The sequence below is a fragment of the Mercenaria mercenaria genome, chromosome 11, assembly GCF_021730395.1.
Source record: "Mercenaria mercenaria strain notata chromosome 11, MADL_Memer_1, whole genome shotgun sequence".
NCBI classification, from domain to species: Eukaryota; Metazoa; Mollusca; class Bivalvia; order Venerida; family Veneridae; genus Mercenaria; species Mercenaria mercenaria.
The window spans coordinates 30990013-31009618 of record NC_069371.1 but is presented as its reverse complement, the minus strand read 5'-3'; the positions used below and the strand labels follow the sequence as shown (position 1 = coordinate 31009618).

The following is a 19606-nucleotide window of genomic DNA, read 5'->3' as shown; positions in this document are numbered from 1 at the left end:
TTTTTTTCGTTGGAAATTATGGAACGCCGGTACTGCATTGTATTGTATTCTATGTTATACTACAAAGGTATGGTCTGACAAGTGTAGTACAAAAAGATACATTTGGTGCCGGTGTATTGCATAATTATAAAGTGTCCGTTTTGTTACTTATTTGTCCATAATACAGAGTTATCGTTCATACCAGCTATTGTATTACGTTTAATTTGTATTGCATTATGTTAATGTGTGGTTGACAATAATAGCTGCAGTTAATCATTCTCTTATCTATAAATTTTATTTATGGGAGCCTGTAGAGGTATGGTGTACCCAACTTAGCAGTTTGTGCTTTTATTTGTATTTGCTATGGTACTTACCATATGTTATATATTTTAGCTACATCCACTAGACGACATTTTTTCCTGGTGATGTTACGACCCGGAGGTGATATACCCATGGTTTTCTTTTCTCGTCTGGATGTGATTTTCCAGCGCTGAGAGTCTACGTCCCATTGTTGTGCCTTAACCGCCAAGCTGATCTTTGTAAACGATTGAGATAGCTCAGAGATACAAACACCGGATATGGGGAGCCACAATGGGGTCAACTTCTTCGCAATTTGATGGGACAGTATTTTAAATCGTGTTAAATCTTTAGCGTGCTACTCTAGTTAATTGGAATTGAAACATCTGATAAACGTCACTATGAAAATGTATTAGAAATTTCGGACTCGAACAGCTTTTTCTACAAACCATTATTGACATGGGGCTCAACTTTTTCCATCCTTCTACATTGTATTTATTAAATACTTACTTTTATTCTTTTAATTAACTTGTTTTTGTCCCCGGTTGTACCATCCTGTCACAGTTTCTCATTCAAAATTGAAAAGTATGGCCTCTAGAGAGGTCACAAGGGTTTTTTATTTTTAGACCTACTGACCTAGTTTTGGACCGCACGTGACCCAGTTTCGAACTTGACTTAGATAACATCGAGATAAAAGACCAACTTTCATAAAGATCCCATGAAAAATGTGACCTCTAGAGTGGTCACAAGCAAAAGTTTACGGACGCACGGACGCTAGGACGGACGGACGACGGATGCCACGCGATCACAAAAGCTCACCTTCTCACTTTGTGACAGTTGAGCTAAAAACGCAACCAAGCACAATGATAGCAAATTCGAGTTTATTCATTAAAGGTAATAAACGTACACATGATCTATGAACGTTTATAGAACCTCAATATCACAGAAGTGTCCACATAGCCCTGATGCAAATTTTGTCATCATTTATACCACCAAAAAGCAATCTGAATCATTCTGTTTTAAAATGAAATAAACATGTATCCAGTCTCTGAAATATTTCCAGTGTTAAGATATCCTAATGGCATTCATTTCAAATACTCAAGTTTTTAAGTGCTCAATTGGATAGTTAACCAACGTTTTCGGAACTATTAAGCTCGTTTCTGCAATAGGAAGAAGCGATTAATGCAATATTCTACTTATAGATTGGTCATTTGCGTGTCATTTAGCTTTTTTCGTTCATTAAGATGGCCGCGGCTTAGTAGGGCACTATGACTTTTGTAAGCCAGCTTTCGATTGGTCACTTTTCATAAACGAACCGACATTTTGTTTTAGGTTGCTGGGAAAAAAGTCGGAGCCAGTAATTGGATATGTTCGGCGTTTCAGGTAGTTTTCATAGTAAATTCCTATCGTAACACTGTCTCGCCGAAGCAGTGCCTTGTGATTTTTGTATAATATTAACCTCGTATTTAAACTCGGAGTTGTTCGGGATGATATGACGGAGTCCATCCAGTGTCCTTCGTGAATTGAGTTCAGATTATGCATATGTTTAACTTTTATGAAAAGAGAGACAAAATCAGTAAATCTATAAGAAGATTATTTGTAAAACACTGGGTGCAACCAAGCAAAACTGTTACTACAGTGAACCGGTTTTGCTACTTGTATTGTTTATTATTCCAAATATTTCCATATAGTGTTGATTAATGCACTGTAACTACAACACCGGACTGTGAAATAAAACGTCGCCCATAAGATTTGATAGAAAACAAAGAGCATATCTGCTTAGATGATTTAATGGTTATATATATAGGTATTATAGTTAACAGCATTAGATATTGATCAAAAGATGAAACAAAACGTAACACTGTACCATTTGCGCTTTGTGTAGGTTGTAACATACTATATAAATGAATTATTTTCAGCCTTTTCAAAGATAATCATCGGTCAAGTTGGATCACCTATTGCATAGTATAGTAAACAAAAACCAGGAAGTGTTTCTGCACATGTACGTGATTCACCGAACTTAATATACTACAAAAGTCACATGTTGCCAATACATTTTAATATACATCACAAGCATAGTTTTAAAATAAACTAGAAAGTGGCTCGCTTAGCTCGTGTTAGCTCTAGTTATGAGAGGGCAGGGATGGAGTCCAAAGTGATATGCCATTGAGAGAAATGATATTGTATAGAATCCATATACAAGGGTATGTCAAAGGCTCAATGACTCATTTTTACTCTTTTCATTGCTATATAATAGGATATGATAAAGGCTCCATGATACACTTTCACTCTATTCATTGCTATATAAAAGGATACGATAAAGGCTTCATGATGCACTTTCACTCTATTCATTGCTATATAAAAGGATATGATAAAGGCTCCATGATACACTTTCACTCTATTCATTGCTATATAAAAGGATATGATAAAGGCTTCATGATGCACTTTCACTCTATTCATTGCTTTATAAAAGGATATGATAAAGGCTCCATGATACACTTTCACTCTATTCATTGCTATATAAAAGGGTATGATAAAGGCTCCACGATACACTTACACTCTATTCATTGCTATATAAAAGTTACAAATAGCGTGTTGGCTGGCTGTTTTGTTTAGCATAATTGAGCCGCGCCATGAGAAAACCAACATAGTGGCTTTGCGACCAGCATGGACCCAGACCAGCCTGCGCATTCGCGCAGTCTGGTCAGGATCCATGCTGTTCGCTTTCAAAGCCTATTGCAATTAGAGAAACCGTAAGCGAACAGCATGGATCCTGGCCAGACTGCGCGGATGCGCAGGTTGGTCTGGATCCATGCTGGTCGCAAAGCCACTATGTTGGTTTTCTCATGGCGCGGCTCATATATCCTAATCACGATACCTTTTCACTCATTATGTAACTACTTTATTTTTTTTAAATGTATCTCATTCTACAGAACACACATCTACAGAACACACTTCAAGTGTTTTGACAGCTTTTTGGATTGAATCATTCAAAAACGTATTTACTCGTTTTCGATTCTGTGTTACCATAAGGAATTGAAATGCGTAATTGCTTGTTCTATAATGCGTGACAATTATAGAACAAGCAAGTTACACGTTCGCTTCAATGTATGCATTGACCCCCGTCTGGGCATTGAAATTTCTCCCTCTAATATAGTAGAGTCTAGGCAATGAAATACCTCTCTCTTATATAATAGAGTCTAGGATTTAAAATGTGTCTCTTTCTCTTAGATTGTACAGTCTATGCATTGAAATAGTCTTACAGAGTCTAGGCAATGGAATGCATCTCTTTATATAATATAGTTTATGCGTTGACATATCTCAATCTAAGAAAGTAGAAACTAGGTATTAGATTATTATTATTATTATTATCATTATTATTATACCACCTTTATATAGCACTCTTTTCATGCACATGTACACGTTTAAAAGTGCTTTACGGAATAAACTGCTGTTGTCTAAGCTTGGTGTACAGGGAAAAATTTGGACCCTACTCGTTGATGCCCATACAAATATGTCAAGCTGCGTGGCGGCAAACGGTTTAAAGTCAAATTTCTTCAAAGTTCAACAAGGAATTCGACAGGGAGGAGTAATTTCCTCCTGGATATATAACTTATATATTGATGGCCTTCTCGAAGAACTAGAGAAAAGTGGTATCGGCACATTTATCCTAGATACCATAATAGAAACACCACATTAGCAGACAATATTGCCCTGTCAGCAATACACCCTGTAAACTTGCAGGGTATGCTTGACATTACATATAAGTATACATGTATGTATAGATACATAATTAACCCATCTAAAAGTTATGTGGTTACCTTTGGAGATCGTTCAAGAATTAGAACTTCAAGTTTGGTTCTGATAAAATTGAGGTTGCTCAGAATGTCAAACATGTCGGTATTTACCTGAATAGCAAAATGACTGTCAGAGATAAGGTTAACAATGCTCGTCAAAAAGCCAAATCGTCACTTTTCTCCTTATTGTCCCTTAAAATTGACCCGTCGTATTAAATCCAGTCATACCGGCTGAGCTTATCCAAATGCTTATTGTTTGGTTGTGAGTTGTGGAACAGCCTTAAAAACTGTGATTTTGAACTCCTTTACAAATTTCTGAATTTAGCAGCTAAAAAGATTCAAAGGTTTTAACATGAGAACACGTACTGATATCTGCTTAAGCATGCTAGGCTGGAAAAACGCTCTTTCTCAGATAGAAGCTAGAAAGCTGGGCTTTTTGGCTAGATTATTTAACATGCCTACTACTATGTTATCCAGGCGAATTTTTTACGCGCGCCTTTCTTTGTATCTATGTAGAAACTATGAGCAACAAAACAATCAATAGTCTTCGAATTATTCGAATACATAGTAAATTATATGCAATTAGGTAATTTCCTTTCTAAAGAAAGGTGAAAATTGATATGTAAAAATGTATCAATAATTCGTAAGTGTATAAATGGAAGGAAAGAATGAATACCGACAATGACTTTGTTAGATTTCGTCTCTTGCAGAGCCATTTTATGGGACTGTGCACTAGGTTCAGAGTCATTATTAAATGCATTTCAAATAAGTAAATTATGGTCTGACACAAGCCACGAAGAAATATTTCTCTGTGATTCTTGTGGAATTTTATGTAATAACAAGCTAGTGCCTATAGCAATTGACAGTGATAAAAATGAAACCTAAATGAGATTAATTCTTTTGTAATTATAGAGGCTTTAGTTTTGGCGATAATGTATTGCATGAATTATTGAACGACGACAACGACACAAAATTTCAGAAGCTTATTGGTAGACGCTTGATATCAGTTGCTTGTAAAAACGTTCATAAGCATTTTCTAAGAATAGCCATTCGATATGTTGTTTCATGTATGCATTTTTCTTGCAAAGATGATTAATTTATAAGATAATTCAATTAGTAAGTGGCCAAATGCAATTATTGCATCATGCAATGTATGCTGTAATGAATCGTGACCATGTTTGATATAAGTTTTACACCTTTTTCTCTATATATGTATATAAATAAGATAATCTTGATTAAAGCGAAAACCTTAATACATGTACTTCTATTACAATTGAAATTGTTTATGTACATTTGTTTGCTACATTGTTATATTCATTCTCATCTGTAATTTATGTGGTATTTGAAATGTATATCACTGAAAAGTGGAAATATATATATATACAAATGTAGACGAACATACATACATTTTTAAAAGTATTTAAGTGACCCTAGGATAAAATACTGTTCTACGATGTTTTATGAAAAGAAAAACAATGTATCGGTCAGTTAACGAAATGTTGTACAAAGAAGTGGGTTTTAGCAGGCTTTTAAAAGCAGCTAGCGTGTGAACTTCCCTTCTCATCACGGGAAGGGAGTTCCAAAGCTTTGGAGCACTGATCGAAAAGCTGCGATTGCCATACATCATTTCTTTTTTGAATACATCTTTATTTTCCCCGTCCATAGGTGTGCGTGGATCGGGGCACTCCACGGGAACACACCGTACAAAGAGTGCAATATATACAAAATATGAAAGACACATAATAAAAGACACTAGTTAATCTGTATCTAACAAGCAATATAATGTTGATGTATTGTACCTTATATGTTAGGAGATAAACATTCAAATGAAAAGTCATATTACATTCTAGCAAGACAAGTATAACTTAAGACCTTAAGACACTGGTACACTGGTATAGAAGAAGTAAAGTTCTGTACAGCTTACTAACACTTCTTATAATAAAAACAAAATAAATACAAACTCATTCACATATTCTTTTTAACAAAGACCAATTTTCCTTTTTATCTTCTGATATTTTTGTTTCTTTAACAATTGACAAGGCTAACTTTAGACTTCCCTTCAATCCATTTAGGGATGGAATACAACCTTTTCTTTTGCACATATAAATATATCTTTTTACTTCCAGGCAAAAAATGTTATAATGTTCAAAGTTCTTTTTAGAATTTCCTAAAATGAAGATTTTGCAATCAATCTGAAAGTCTCGATCAAAAGTTATAACATAATTCTTGGTTTCTAATATAAACTTTTCTATTATTGGACATTCCCAAAACAGGTGGATTAAAGTTTCAGTATCGGTCTTACAAAAAGAACAATTAGAATCTGGTGTAATGTTCATCTTGTGTAATAATATATTTGTAGCTAATATTCTGTGTATCAATCTGGTTTGGAACCACTGTAGATATGTATCTTTTGTAAGAATAAACACCCAGCTATGTAAGTATTTCCATTCTATTGGTTCAATTTTAAAATTATCGTTCCACCTGTCTTGGATTGCCATACACCATGGTTTTAGTTCTTGGCATAACCAGTTACAGCGTGTCTTATGATCTTAGGTTTCTGACCGGTTTACACATTTCCATCATATCCCTAATATAGGCAGGGGACTGATTGTGTAAAGGTCAGAACCTTTTACTGCACCCTGTATCCCTTCCTCTTATATAGTAGAGTCTAGGCATATTAAATCCACTTTTCTTAGGAATTCACTGTCTTAGTCAGTTTATACAATAAGCCATTGTATAATCTATACCAAACCATTCAACAGAACAAAAAACAAAATACTTGTAAATATTATGGGCATAGAATAGTAACAGATAAAGATTCGAAACCATATCAACATTATTACAGCACAGTTTCATTTTGTATGCCTGCCAGTATAAACTGCAAAATAAAAATTGCAAAATATAATTATATTCTATCTATAAGCCAACATTTCTTAACATTGTTACGGCCTTTCAGTCATAGAAAAATTTATTGATTAAAGGCATGAAGTTGATATTATTTTTTGTTTGTTTGTTTGTTTGGTTTGTTTTTGTTATTGTTAATTTGTCTACATCAAAATTGGGTCTTTTCATCACAAGAAGTGGGTTATCGTTAAAACTTTAGTAGGAGGAATATTTTTCCAGGTACAAAACATTTTCTATTGCCTTACATGAAGCTGGTTCACAAACAAACATTAATTATATATCTCTACATTTCTTTACGTTGCATTTCTGCCATCTTATATTTGGGTCAGTGGTATAGCACCAGGTATAACCTGACCAGCTAGGATCCCGGCAATAGTTTTCCGCTTCGCTTACTGTGGCCTCTGGAAATTTCATTGGCATGTTGCCATATTTGTGAGTATGTGGAGACTGTGAGTCCCATCGTTGACATTCCAAACCATCCTGAGTTCTCGTAGCAAATCCTCGATACTTCCAAGACTTGTCATCATGACAAAAGTCAAATGTACCTGAAATATTCGTGCAGTTTTGCAGTTTCTATACTTTTATTTCATGTTCTTCAGTAAATAAAATACTGAAATTTATCAGTGAAATAAATTTGATATTTTCACTGTTTCAAACAGTGAAAGTATCATTTTTATTTTTCACTGGTACGGAACTGCACTTGAATGCGAAAGAATATGAAGTATAAATAACAGAAAAGTCCTTGCTATATATACTTCAGTAAAGGTATAGAAATATAACAGGATCATAAATATATACATTCTTTATAATAAAATGTAAAAGAAATCTAGAAACGTAATAGAATTATTTACAGTTTTTCTACAAAGATATTTTGACGTCACGACATTATGACGTCATGATGCGATGTATGCGACGTTGCGCGGACAAACTAGATATAATTTTGTTAAAACCATTAAAGGTGGTCAATCACATTTAAACAACATTTAATGACATTTTTTACTTTTTGTATATTCTAGTAGAGAATTATTTAAGGAACATAAAGACCAATTACATAGAGTTAGATTCCTATTTGAAATGTATATTTTATTATTTTTATAAAATTTTGTAATTACTCCCCTTTAATATGAAAGTATATAAAAAGCTGGGTATTTCTTTTTATTTCGATACAATGTCTAGTTTTACATTTGCATTTGATAGACATATCAACTATTGAACAATCTGAACCAAAATGCAAGTTTAAAAGCTGTGTGTAGCTTCTGAATTCATTTATTTCCAATCGCGCAACCAAGATAGGCAAAGGGAGGTAATAATAATTTTTCAAACTTGCGTTTCTACTGCATTCCATCTAAATACATAATTTTTAATGCAAATATTTTACAAATATATTACAATATGTCTAATATTTATACATTTCCTTAGGCAAAGTATGTTTATCAAATTTATACTTATGATAAAATAACTCTATCTTGGTTGGGCAACCAGGATAGGAAAATGAAATTTTAAAAATACCTCCAGTGAAAATCTAATATGTATTAAGTGTTAAGTGAACATAAATGAGTGTAAATGATCAGATGCTAAAGTTTCGAACAAATCCGTTACATGGCCAAAATCTGATTATCCACCTTTAAAAATGCATAAAAGGAATAGCAAATTTGTTTGTTGTTTCAGTGTAAGATACTTTTACCGATCCAAGATATAGACATTTTGTAAGACCGTGTACATTTGTATTTTAAGTTTCTGATAACGGATCCGTAATGAGAATTCGCAATTTCCGTTCCATTACGAATCTTCCGTATGCGATTTTGGCATCCTTCGGCCATAACAGAAAAACCGGAAAATGACGAAATGGCATACCGGGAATACGTAAACGAACGGAAAATGCCGATTGTCATTACGGGTCCATTATCATAATATAGAATGTACTTGTATACTAGACAGGTGTTTTTAGTGTTTCACCGGTGCTGGAAACTCCGTCTTACACCAAAGGTTGTAGGATGACGTACTCTTTTCCTGTCAATTACGTATCATGAAGAAATAAAGTCAAAAAAGTTAGTTTCGTTCAACTGCAGGTAATAAACTTCTCGCCATAATGTCATTTTTGTAGATGTTTCGTGCTTCTTATACATACAATAGATTTGCTTTAAGAAGACGTGCTTTCAAGAATGTCATTTGCTATATATTATTAACTCGTTTTGTTTTCGAATTCGGTATACAAGAATCTATCACCAAAAGTATATGAGCCGCGTCATGAGAAAACCAACATAGTGGCTTTGCGACCAGCATGGATCCAGACCAGCCTGCGCATCCGCGCAGTCTGGTCAGGATCCATGCTGTTCGCTTCCAAAGCCTATTGCAATTAGAGAAACTGTTAGCGAACAGCATTGATCCTGACTGGTCTGGATCCATGCTGGTCGCAAAGCCACTATGTTGGTTTTCTCATGGCGCGGCTCATATGCAGATTAGAATATCATACTACCACCACTTGGGATACCTTAACCTTTAGCCTGCTAAATTTATAAAATGGACTGATCCATCATTCAATTTGGGCAGTACCATGTATTATTCGAAGGGGTTTTCATTGAAAATTTACTGACTCATTAGCGAACAGTGCAAAGGCAGAACCATTGGGCTAAAGGTTAAAATGATGAATAACTTTAAAATTGACCTTAAAAAATAAAACTGAACTTCTGGAAAACCTTTTCCGGATCAGGTGGATCAAACAATAAATTAGGCATTGTTATTCATATAATTATGCAAAATGAGAAAATATAAAATAGAGATCTATATCATTAGTTGCTCTGCATGTATGATATCAAAGCCTTCCTAATAATGAAAACGCTTACATATTTCAACGTCACAATAGTCCCATCTCTTGCTTCCGGTTGTATAGCACCAAGGTCTTGATCCTTCAGGGCTGCGACAGTAGTTACTTGCGTCGGCGAGAGACGCATCCGGGTAGTCATCCGGGTTTGTGTACTTGTGCTTGTGTGGACTCTGTGCATCCCACCGTTGGCATTGCACATTGTCTTTCGTCACACGTTTAAACCCTTTATATTGCTTAACGAAACCGTACTTGTAACAGTCGTCTTGCTTCGTACCTTCAATAAATATATCTTTTTATGAATTTTCAATTTATTAGTATATAAACAATACGACAAAAGCATACAGTAATACCGACTATGAAATAGTGACAAATAGATATGCTTTTACATACATTTACATTTAACATCACATGCGCTACAGTGCTATTTTGGTTTTCTTCCAATATGATATTACTTTTCTTATTTCTCATTGGCTGATATACTTTCGCATTGAGTTAAAGACTGATACGATCAAAGTTGTCGGGGAGCTGATATGTTATAGGATTAGATTATTTTTTCTAGTGTTCATGGATGTGTCAACCCTGCCGATTTTCCTTTTTTTCTAACGAGAAAGAAACTTAGCGCCTTTTTGCTGCTGTCTGTTTAGGTAAAACACAACTCTGAAATTCGCGCATATTAATAAAAATGTAAACAAGGGGCTTATCGATACGAGAACATCTCGGCTTAAGCAAGCAGATAGCATGAAACCAAAGTCTTACAGCAAATTCGCCACAGTGTTCTATGGTGATGACTGTCTTTTTTATTTTATTGGGCATTGATAATCTACTGATTATTTCAATAGATAATTTAACTCATCATGTTGATTGTTCCGACTTTATTTTCTTAATTCTTAAGTTAGTATGTTTTCGGTGTAACAAAATAAATGTTGCATTCCTGAGAGGCTGATGCGTCGGTCGATATTCATATATCTCGAGGTGAACATTTTTCATATCACCCTCTCACGAATGCAATATTTACATAATATCACACGGAATTCGACGATATATCTAGCACTTACACTCTGGGACATCGCAGTAGTCCCATCGGTCATTGGGATCAGTCGTATAGCACCAGGGTCTGCCCTCTTTATGTGGGTCCCGGCAGTAGTTCTTTGCTTCTTGGATCGTATTGTCGGGAAAATTGTCTGCACGCAAATTCGACGGTTTATGTGGTGTTTGTGAGTCCCAGCGCTGACATATTTTACCGTTTATCGTCTTGGTCTGATACCCTTTGTATATGTGTGCAAATCCCACGTCAAAACACTTTCTTTGTTTCCCTATATTGAATAATCATGAAAACTCGTGATTCACAATTGACTTATAGTAAATAAGTGAATAGGATCTTATATCAAAATTGTGTAAGTAATGTTTTGGATTTCGATTGATTCTGCCTTTGCGACCAGTGCAAATCATGATCATCCATGCAGTCTGATCAAGATCTGCACTGGTCGCCATTCAGTCAGTATCTTTTTGATAAGCACCCCCTTTAAACAGTAAATGGTACTGTCCAAATTGAAAGATGGACAAATTCATTACAGAAATTTAGCAGGGTAAGGGTTAAGTGATGCACGTTTCGTACAAATTACAATTTTATAACATTCATTTCAAAATATACACTCATGTAGTTTAATAAGTACATTGTTTACCGCATATCCATGTATTATTTATCTGCGCACAATCATCGGGAAATACGAGTCTCTTGAACAGAGCAGCTGAATATTCTCAGCAACGAAATTTCATAAGTTAGATTATGAGGGAATGTACTCTGTCAGTCAGTTCAGCCTCAAATTAAAACAATGCTTCCTACATACTCGCAAAGAGTTGTTACGAAAACTAACAGTAAATGACAGAAAATCAACATGCGATATAGTTATCAATTGTAATTTCAAATTTTGACACTCTTTAAGAGTTTGTAAATATATTAGTTCAAGTTTGTCTTATCTTTAGGTATAGTATCACCCATTCTCATCCATCAGATGTCCGTCAAAATCCCGAGACGTTCATCCGGGGAACCACGGTAGACCTCTGGTATGCGAGAATGAGTATCACCATGTTCAATCGTTACACCAGTAAGTATACAGGATCAAATCGGGCGACTTTTGATGATTTTGGGTAAGAAAATTGTTTTTCCAGCTACTAATTCTTAGAAATTATTTTCAAGGATGACATACTGCATAAGATAGGCTCCCGGCATTGCGTAATACTTGGTTGCTATTCATGTTCCTATAACTCTGGGCACTTTTCTGAATTACTTCGCAAAATTGTACCCAGAATTACCAAACCTGCCCGATTTGATTCTAGGTCATAAGTTACTTATCCGGTTTCTCAGGGTAACGATTGGACACGGTTAGTTACATAGTAGTACTTACTGGTACGCAGACATTCGGAAAGGCCGTCAGAGACTTCACAACAGCGAAATCCTGGAGGACAGCGCTGCAGAATAGAAAAAGGTCCATGATGGCTATGAAGCTCATTTGACACTAAAAGGTACAGCGACCTTGTTCAAAGTGCTAGACTAGTTGTCTTTATAAAACTCGCTTTACACCAAGTTAAAATATGGCATTTCGAACTCAGCTTATTGGCCAGTATCTTTCTTTCTTTATTTTTAGTAATAGTAATTTTATTGTAGTAACATTAACCTATACAAATAAAAAGTTGGGACAGTGTTGTCTGTTTTCATTTACATTTTTCTTTTTGTATGTCTAAGTAAAGCAAATAACACCAAGAACATGGCTAATTTTGTCCCAAAAAGCATGGTATAACCAAACGTTGAAGATAATTATATGACAAGCTATATACAAATATGTAAGCTAAAACATTACAGTTTAAGATTACAACATTATAAATTGAGATTTCCTGTATATGTCAATGTATAACAGGTCAACCCCAAAGCAAGGGAAATTTTGACACCAGGAGCACGACTTCAATACGCCAAATATCTAAGCTCTAGGCATTGAGGGTATTTTTTGTATTTAAGACCATATAAAACAAGTAAACACCATTGACAGCGCTAAGTTTGGTCATGACTTGAACGATATTGATAAAGGACCATTACACAATGCTTATATGCCAATAGTATCTTCGCACAGTGCGTAGGGTTTTATGGCTTTTGAGGGCGCGTGAATGGTGTTGCACTTTCCATCACTCCCATGAACAGACTCAGTCACACCGAGTCTGCTATTTGTCTGCTTGGTAGCATTCTATGTCCTATGCTTCCTTCGTCTAATGATTTTTAATTGTATGTACCTAATGCCTATTTAAATCATTGTAACAGTTGTATCTAATGACATTTTATGTCAGATACGGTTATTCGTGTAATTGTCGTATATAATGATTATTTATATCATTGTCGTATCTAATAACTATTAAAGTCGTTGTTGTATTTAGTAACTATTCATAACATTTTCGTATCTAGTGACAATTCATGTCATTGTCGTACCTCATGTTTATACATAACACTGTCAATTACAAAAAAGGAGAGGACAACTGTAAGCTAATATAGCTTTCTGTCCAATTCCTGGAATGTTGTATTGTAAATAGTTCATGCATTTCGGAATAAAAATATGTTTAAACTAATTACAAAAAAGGTGCATTACCATAAAGTAAATTTTGATCTGGCTATGAAAGGTACAGCTCATCTTTAAACATACTATAGACACTCTCTAAAAGATATGAGTTATATGTAGTCTTGTTTGCCGCACCAAAGAAATCAAAACCATAACATATTAAGGTATATTTTATTTGCATTATGTTAATTGCAGTGGGCCGCAGCATGAATCATTTTCAAGTCCATACAAAAGGTAAGTAGCATTCACTCCTTTCATAAAATAAATTTACGGCGCCTTTATGCATAGACTCGACACTTGAATCTTATAAAACGAATCAACAAAGACTAATGGTTTTTGTTATGTAATGAATACCCGAACGCCCCGCGTTTATAATATATGGTTTATTTAATCTTGCAAGTGTCTTTTATGATAGTGCTGCTGCAAAACTATTTTGTCACATGATATTTGAGCCGTGCCATGAGAAAACCAACATAGTGGCTTTGCGACCAGCATGGCTCCAGACCAGCCTGCGCATCCGCGCAGTCTGGTCAGGCTCAATGCTGTTCGCTAACAGTTTCTCCAATTCCAATAGGCTTTAAAAGCGAACAGCATGGAGCCTGACCAGACTGCGCGGATGTGCAGGCTGGTCTGGATCCATGCTGGTCGCAAACCCACTATGTTGGTTTTCTCATGGCACGGCTCATTTCAAACTCTGATCTCAAAATAATTTCTTTACATCACTGAAGATGAAATCTTGATGAATAAGTATTGTGATTTTTGTATGCAAATTTGTAGTTAAAATTCTTTTGTATACCTCAAATGTTATAAAATTTTATAAGTGGTTTTGTCGTAATAAAATGTAAGGCGTAAATAGAGGCCATATAAAGAAAAGTGATGATTTATTATCTGATGAATAACTTTGATAACTGACTGAATATTTCATTTTACTCTTTCTTATGAAGGTTTTATCATTTGCTATTTCATTTTTTTTAAATTAATATATATTAAAACTACGGAAGCATGGAGGGGACATCGGAGGCCACGAGTTATAACTAAGAAAAAAAAAGAAAAACAAAAAATATTTCGTGGCCACGAGATATAACTAAGATAAAAAAAACAAAAACAATTTCTTAATTCGTGGCCACGAAATATAACTAAGAAAAAAACGAAAAACGATTTTTGCTAATTCGTGGCCACGAAATATAACTAAGAAAAAAACAAAAAACAATTTTTGCTAATTCGTGGCCACGAAATATAAGTAAGAAAAAAACAAAAAACGATTTTTGCTAATTCGTGGCCACGAAATATAACTAAGAAGAAAACAAAAAACGATTTTTTTGCTAATTCGTGGCCACGAAATATAACTAAGAAAAAAACAAAAAACGATTTTTGCTAATTCGTAACCATGAAATATAAGTAAGAAAAAAAACGAAAAACGAAATACTCTTTTATATTTCGTGGCCACGAATTAGCAAAAAATCGTTTTTCGTTTTTTTTTCTTAGTTATATCTCGTGGCCACGAAATAGCAAAAAATCGTTTTTTGTTTTTTTTCTTACTTATATTTCGTGGCCACGAATTAGCAAAAATCGTTTTTTGTTGTGTTTTTTTACTTATATTTCGTGGCCATGAATTAAGAAATTGTTTTTTGTTTTTTTTCTTAGTTATATCTCGTGGCCACGAGATAACATTTTTTGCTTTTCGTTTTTTTTTTCTTAGTTATAACTCGTGGCCACGAGATAAATTAAAATAAAAAATCCGATGTTCTCTCCATGCTTCCGTAATATACTATGCGCATCTGTCTCTAAAATATTTTATCATTAAAACGTGGAAAATTCTCAGCAGGTGTATTTCATCTTGGCTAAATATATTGTAAACCTGCATTCACAATAAATTGTGATGTAGTAGCAGTCAACTGTTTAAAAAACTGACAGTAGTACAAATTCATACTGTAACTAGTTGTACATTTATAAAGTGTGCACTATTTTTAAACTAACAAACAATACTGTGCATACACTCAGAAATGCTCACTCTGTGTTGACAAATATTAAAGGTCATAATCTTACATTAACTGTTAGTTAGCAAGAAAAAAGCACACACAAAAATGTATCAATATTTTTCTAAAATGAAGTATTTAAGTATTTTTACCAAAAAGTGAGTACGACTAAAGTTCTACTAAGAATCAAAATGACCATACTGGCTACATCTTGCTAGCATCAAAACAATATCCAACTTATTTGTGTGTGTGCCTATTTCTTTTATGTTAGGTATGTAACAATGTTCATTAATGACTCTCGATACCTCAATTGTAAAAGTATCCATAGACACGATGGTAATAACTGATGACGGCTTCCTTTAGTAATGCTGAGAAATAGTTTAAAGAAAAGACACAATATTTTTGCAAAATTTAACACAAGTATTTTTACCACAAATTCAGAATTGAGATTCCAAATGATCCTATTTGATACACTTTACTACACTGAAACGATATAAAACATTATCGAGGGGTTAATGCCAGAAGGTAGTAAGTTCCTTCTTTATTTATATGTAATTGTGACATTATTTCTTTTATATCAGTTGTGTAAAAGGTATCCGTCGACACGATGGTAGTAAGTGATGACGGTTTTCCTTTAGTAATGTTGAGCGTCAAGCAAGAAAGATAGTGGACGATTTTGGTGTAAAACAAATTAACAAAGTTATGAGAAACGACTTTACCGTAGTCCTGTCAGACCTGCATGGAAAAACAGTTGCCTGCTTCTTTTGTTTGTTTTCATATCCGCATAGTATTTCTGTGATCGACGCCAGTAAGACCTAGAAAGAATGAAAACAATTTATCACTACACAACGAGCCGAGGCTTACATATTATTAATTAAGTTAAAGGTACCAAATAAAGACAAATAAAAAAGCATAAATCTTAAAAAAACTACACATTTTGAAATATACATCTAAACATTACGATAGCCGTGCAATATTCCCACAAGTCAAAACATGTGCAGAGAAACGAATGATTTTTTTTTTTTTTTTTTTTTTTTTTTTTTGTATTTTCTTAGACTGACATAGGTGGTCATTTTGTCCTACTTCCGTGTTTATCGTTTTTCCGTAACTGATCGGAAATTCTTCGGGATCACGTAATTTTATAATAATTCAAACGAATGTCCGTTAAAGACGCGCCACAAAATAACTGCATTTTTTGTATGATAGTAGTTATACATGATTTGCATGAAAAATATGAAATATACAAGCTTTGAGTTTTAAATTGACAGTGACATATATTAGGCCAAGACAATGTGTTTAATGTATTTTTTTTTTATTGAATTAATGTAGCAATATGTACATAAATCAGTGTATGTAGGTAAATTTCAATAACATTTTGTTTCTAGTGTGTAAGATTATGTATTCATCTATATTCTTCAAACTATTCTTAAGAGAGATTGACTAAATAAATTTGCAGATCAGGTTGTGAAAACACATTTATTCAGGAAGGGCCTAAATTGTCCACCCGACAACTTGTAGTATAGCTGTATATTACCTGTATTATAAGAATGATTTTCATGAAGTTTTTGTGAGTTACAAAATGTTGAATTTCCTATGCTATGTTTGTAAACATCGCGTTATCTTTGGATCTATTTATAAATCATAGCCTCGTTTCGGAGCATTCATCCGAAAAAAATCCGAAGATGCGCGGCGGGTCGTAGGCAGTCGGAAAACATACTTTCGGTCTGAAATAGGCAGAAGGTTTTTGTTTATTTGTTGGTTATTCTTGAACATATTCACGACTATTTGGTCAGATCCGAAACAGTGGGTCATATTTTCAGTAAATATGAAGTCTTAGCTACACACTCTGGTTTTTATATAATACTCGTTCGGGTTTTAGTAGTGGACCTTTAAGTTATTGGACCCATTATTGACAATCAGCAATTTCCCAATTTCCGTCTCTTATTTTCGGCATCCCTCGGCTACTAATGAAACTCGTAAGAGCAATGGTTTCGTTAAAACCGGAGAATGCCGAAATATCGTATTTCACGAGAGGACGTAATCGAATGAAAATTACTGGTGCAATGTCTTAAACTTAAGTTTTCACCAATCAAGTCCCATAACATCTGAAAAGGTTTGAAATACTTTTATTCTAAAATGAAAAATAATGTTTATTTGCAATATTGCATGCTATGGTGGAGTCATTTCGTACTTCGTAAGAGGAACAAAAATACTGCTACTATTATATATCTAAGAGCTTCTAAGTATATATATATATATATATATATATATATATATATATATATATATATATATATATTCCAACGAAATCACATTTCTACCAAAACAATTGCATGCAATAATTTGTTGCGACTGAATAATATGTTCGGTCAATGACAGAACAGAACAGAATTTATTACACATAAACTATACTGTTTGAAATGTTCAGTGTTGTTATATTTTCTGGTCCTTTGGGATCATGGAGTCCATTCATTATATGTGTATTAGAGTTCCGCTTAAGCCGGTACTAGGGGGCGTGAGAGGTGTTGAACATTTCATTACCTCTCATGAACGGAATCAATCAGACCGAGTCTGCTATTATTCTGCTTGGTTGTATTCTTTGCTTCCAAAGGATCTTTTTTACAGATTTTATTAACTATCACAATAGATATCTTCAAGTACCGTGTGGCGGCTGTAAAAGGCTCACAGTACTTAGATTGAGTGTTATTATATTTTCTGGTCCTTTGGGATCATGGAATCCATTCAATATATGTTAATAGAGTTCTGCTTAAGCCGGTGCCTAGGGGGCGTGAAAAGTGTTGCACATTTCATTACCTCTCATGAACAGACTCAACCAAACCGAGTCTGCTATTATTCTGCTTGGTTGTATTCTTTGCTTCCAAATGATCTTTTTTTACAGATTTTATTACATCATAAAATTTAAACACAATAGAAACATGACATAATATGGTGATAATACATGTATATACAGAAAATATTAAATTTACATTACATAGTTGTGCGGATGAACTAACGAATCTTTAAGGTGAATTTCAATAATCTAAATTAATATCACTTCTGACGAAGTGTAGAAAATATTAAATTTACCTTACAAAGTTATGTGGATGAACTAACGGTCTTTTGGGTGAATTTTAATCATCTAAATTATTATAACTTCTGACGAAGTGTAGAAAATATTAAATTTACTTTATACCCCAGTCACACATACGGCGCGGATAGCTACGTCTAGCCACGGACAGAAACGTAGTAATCCGTATCGATCCGTATCGATGCGTACCTGAGCCGTACCTTAAAGTAGTAACCCGTATCAATCCGTACGGCTCAGGTACGGATCGATACGGATAACTACGTTTTTATCCGTAGCTAGACGTAGCTACCTGCGCCATATGTGTGACTGTGGTATTACAAAGTTATGTGGATGAACAAACGATCTTTTGAATGAATTTCAATTATCTAAATTAATATAACTTCTGACGAAGTGTAGAAAATATTAAATTTACTTTACAAAGTTATGTGGATGAACTAACAATCTTTTATGTGAATTTCAATAATCTAAATAAGTATATACTTTCTGACGAAGTGTTGAATCAAGTTTTGTTTTCTTGGTTAATAAGCTGAAACAATCAGAAGTGCTTTTCCTTTTTTTTCTTTTTTTTTTTTTCAAGTGCTTTCCCTAAAACAGTTAGTTATAAATTACAGATTCACAGTCCATTTCCATTTTAATTGATTTTGCTATTATATTTAAGATTTGAATACACTTACCATAGTCAATATCCAGATATAAAGTCCTGCCATCTTCGAATATCCCCGGGTATGACTGAGAGCTGAACGAAGACTGGGATATATGATCATGCAATGTTGCAAAAAAGTAAGATAAATGCCTCTTAAATACGAAGGATAAATTTACTTAAAGCTGCTCGCTTATAGATGAAGTAAAATTTGCAATTAACTCATAACTGCACCAAGTTCTTAATCCAAATCATGCGATCTAGTACTTTTAAACGGCTTATGATACTCAGGGAAACAGCAGATAATACTAGGTTCTTTAAAATAATGTGTATCATATAAAACAGCTTCAAATGCTTACACGTGTACAAACAACAGATATGATTCCTCAGCTCTAATGTTAAAATAGCTTCAATAAAAAAAAAAAAAAAACAATAAATATTTTTCTTTAAATACTCACTCTTAAAACATAATGTATTGGGCTCTAAAAATATTAAATTC

At 34.0% G+C, this 19606-nt stretch overlaps 1 protein-coding gene across 1 annotated transcript; it reads right to left on the bottom strand.

Annotated features, from left to right (window-relative positions):
* Positions 1 to 2050: 2050 nt before the first annotated feature.
* On the bottom strand, positions 2051 to 19273 carry LOC123531616 (plasminogen-like). The gene is made up of 6 exons (XM_045312734.2): positions 19142 to 19273; positions 16099 to 16194; positions 12207 to 12270; positions 10857 to 11114; positions 9821 to 10075; positions 2051 to 7522 (listed from the first exon to the last, which is right to left on the bottom strand). Exons 1-6 carry the CDS (start codon positions 19229 to 19231, stop codon positions 7251 to 7253), a joined length of 1035 nt encoding a protein of 344 aa, XP_045168669.2. The 5' UTR covers positions 19232 to 19273; the 3' UTR covers positions 2051 to 7250.
* Between the last annotated feature and the right edge of the window lie 333 nt (positions 19274 to 19606).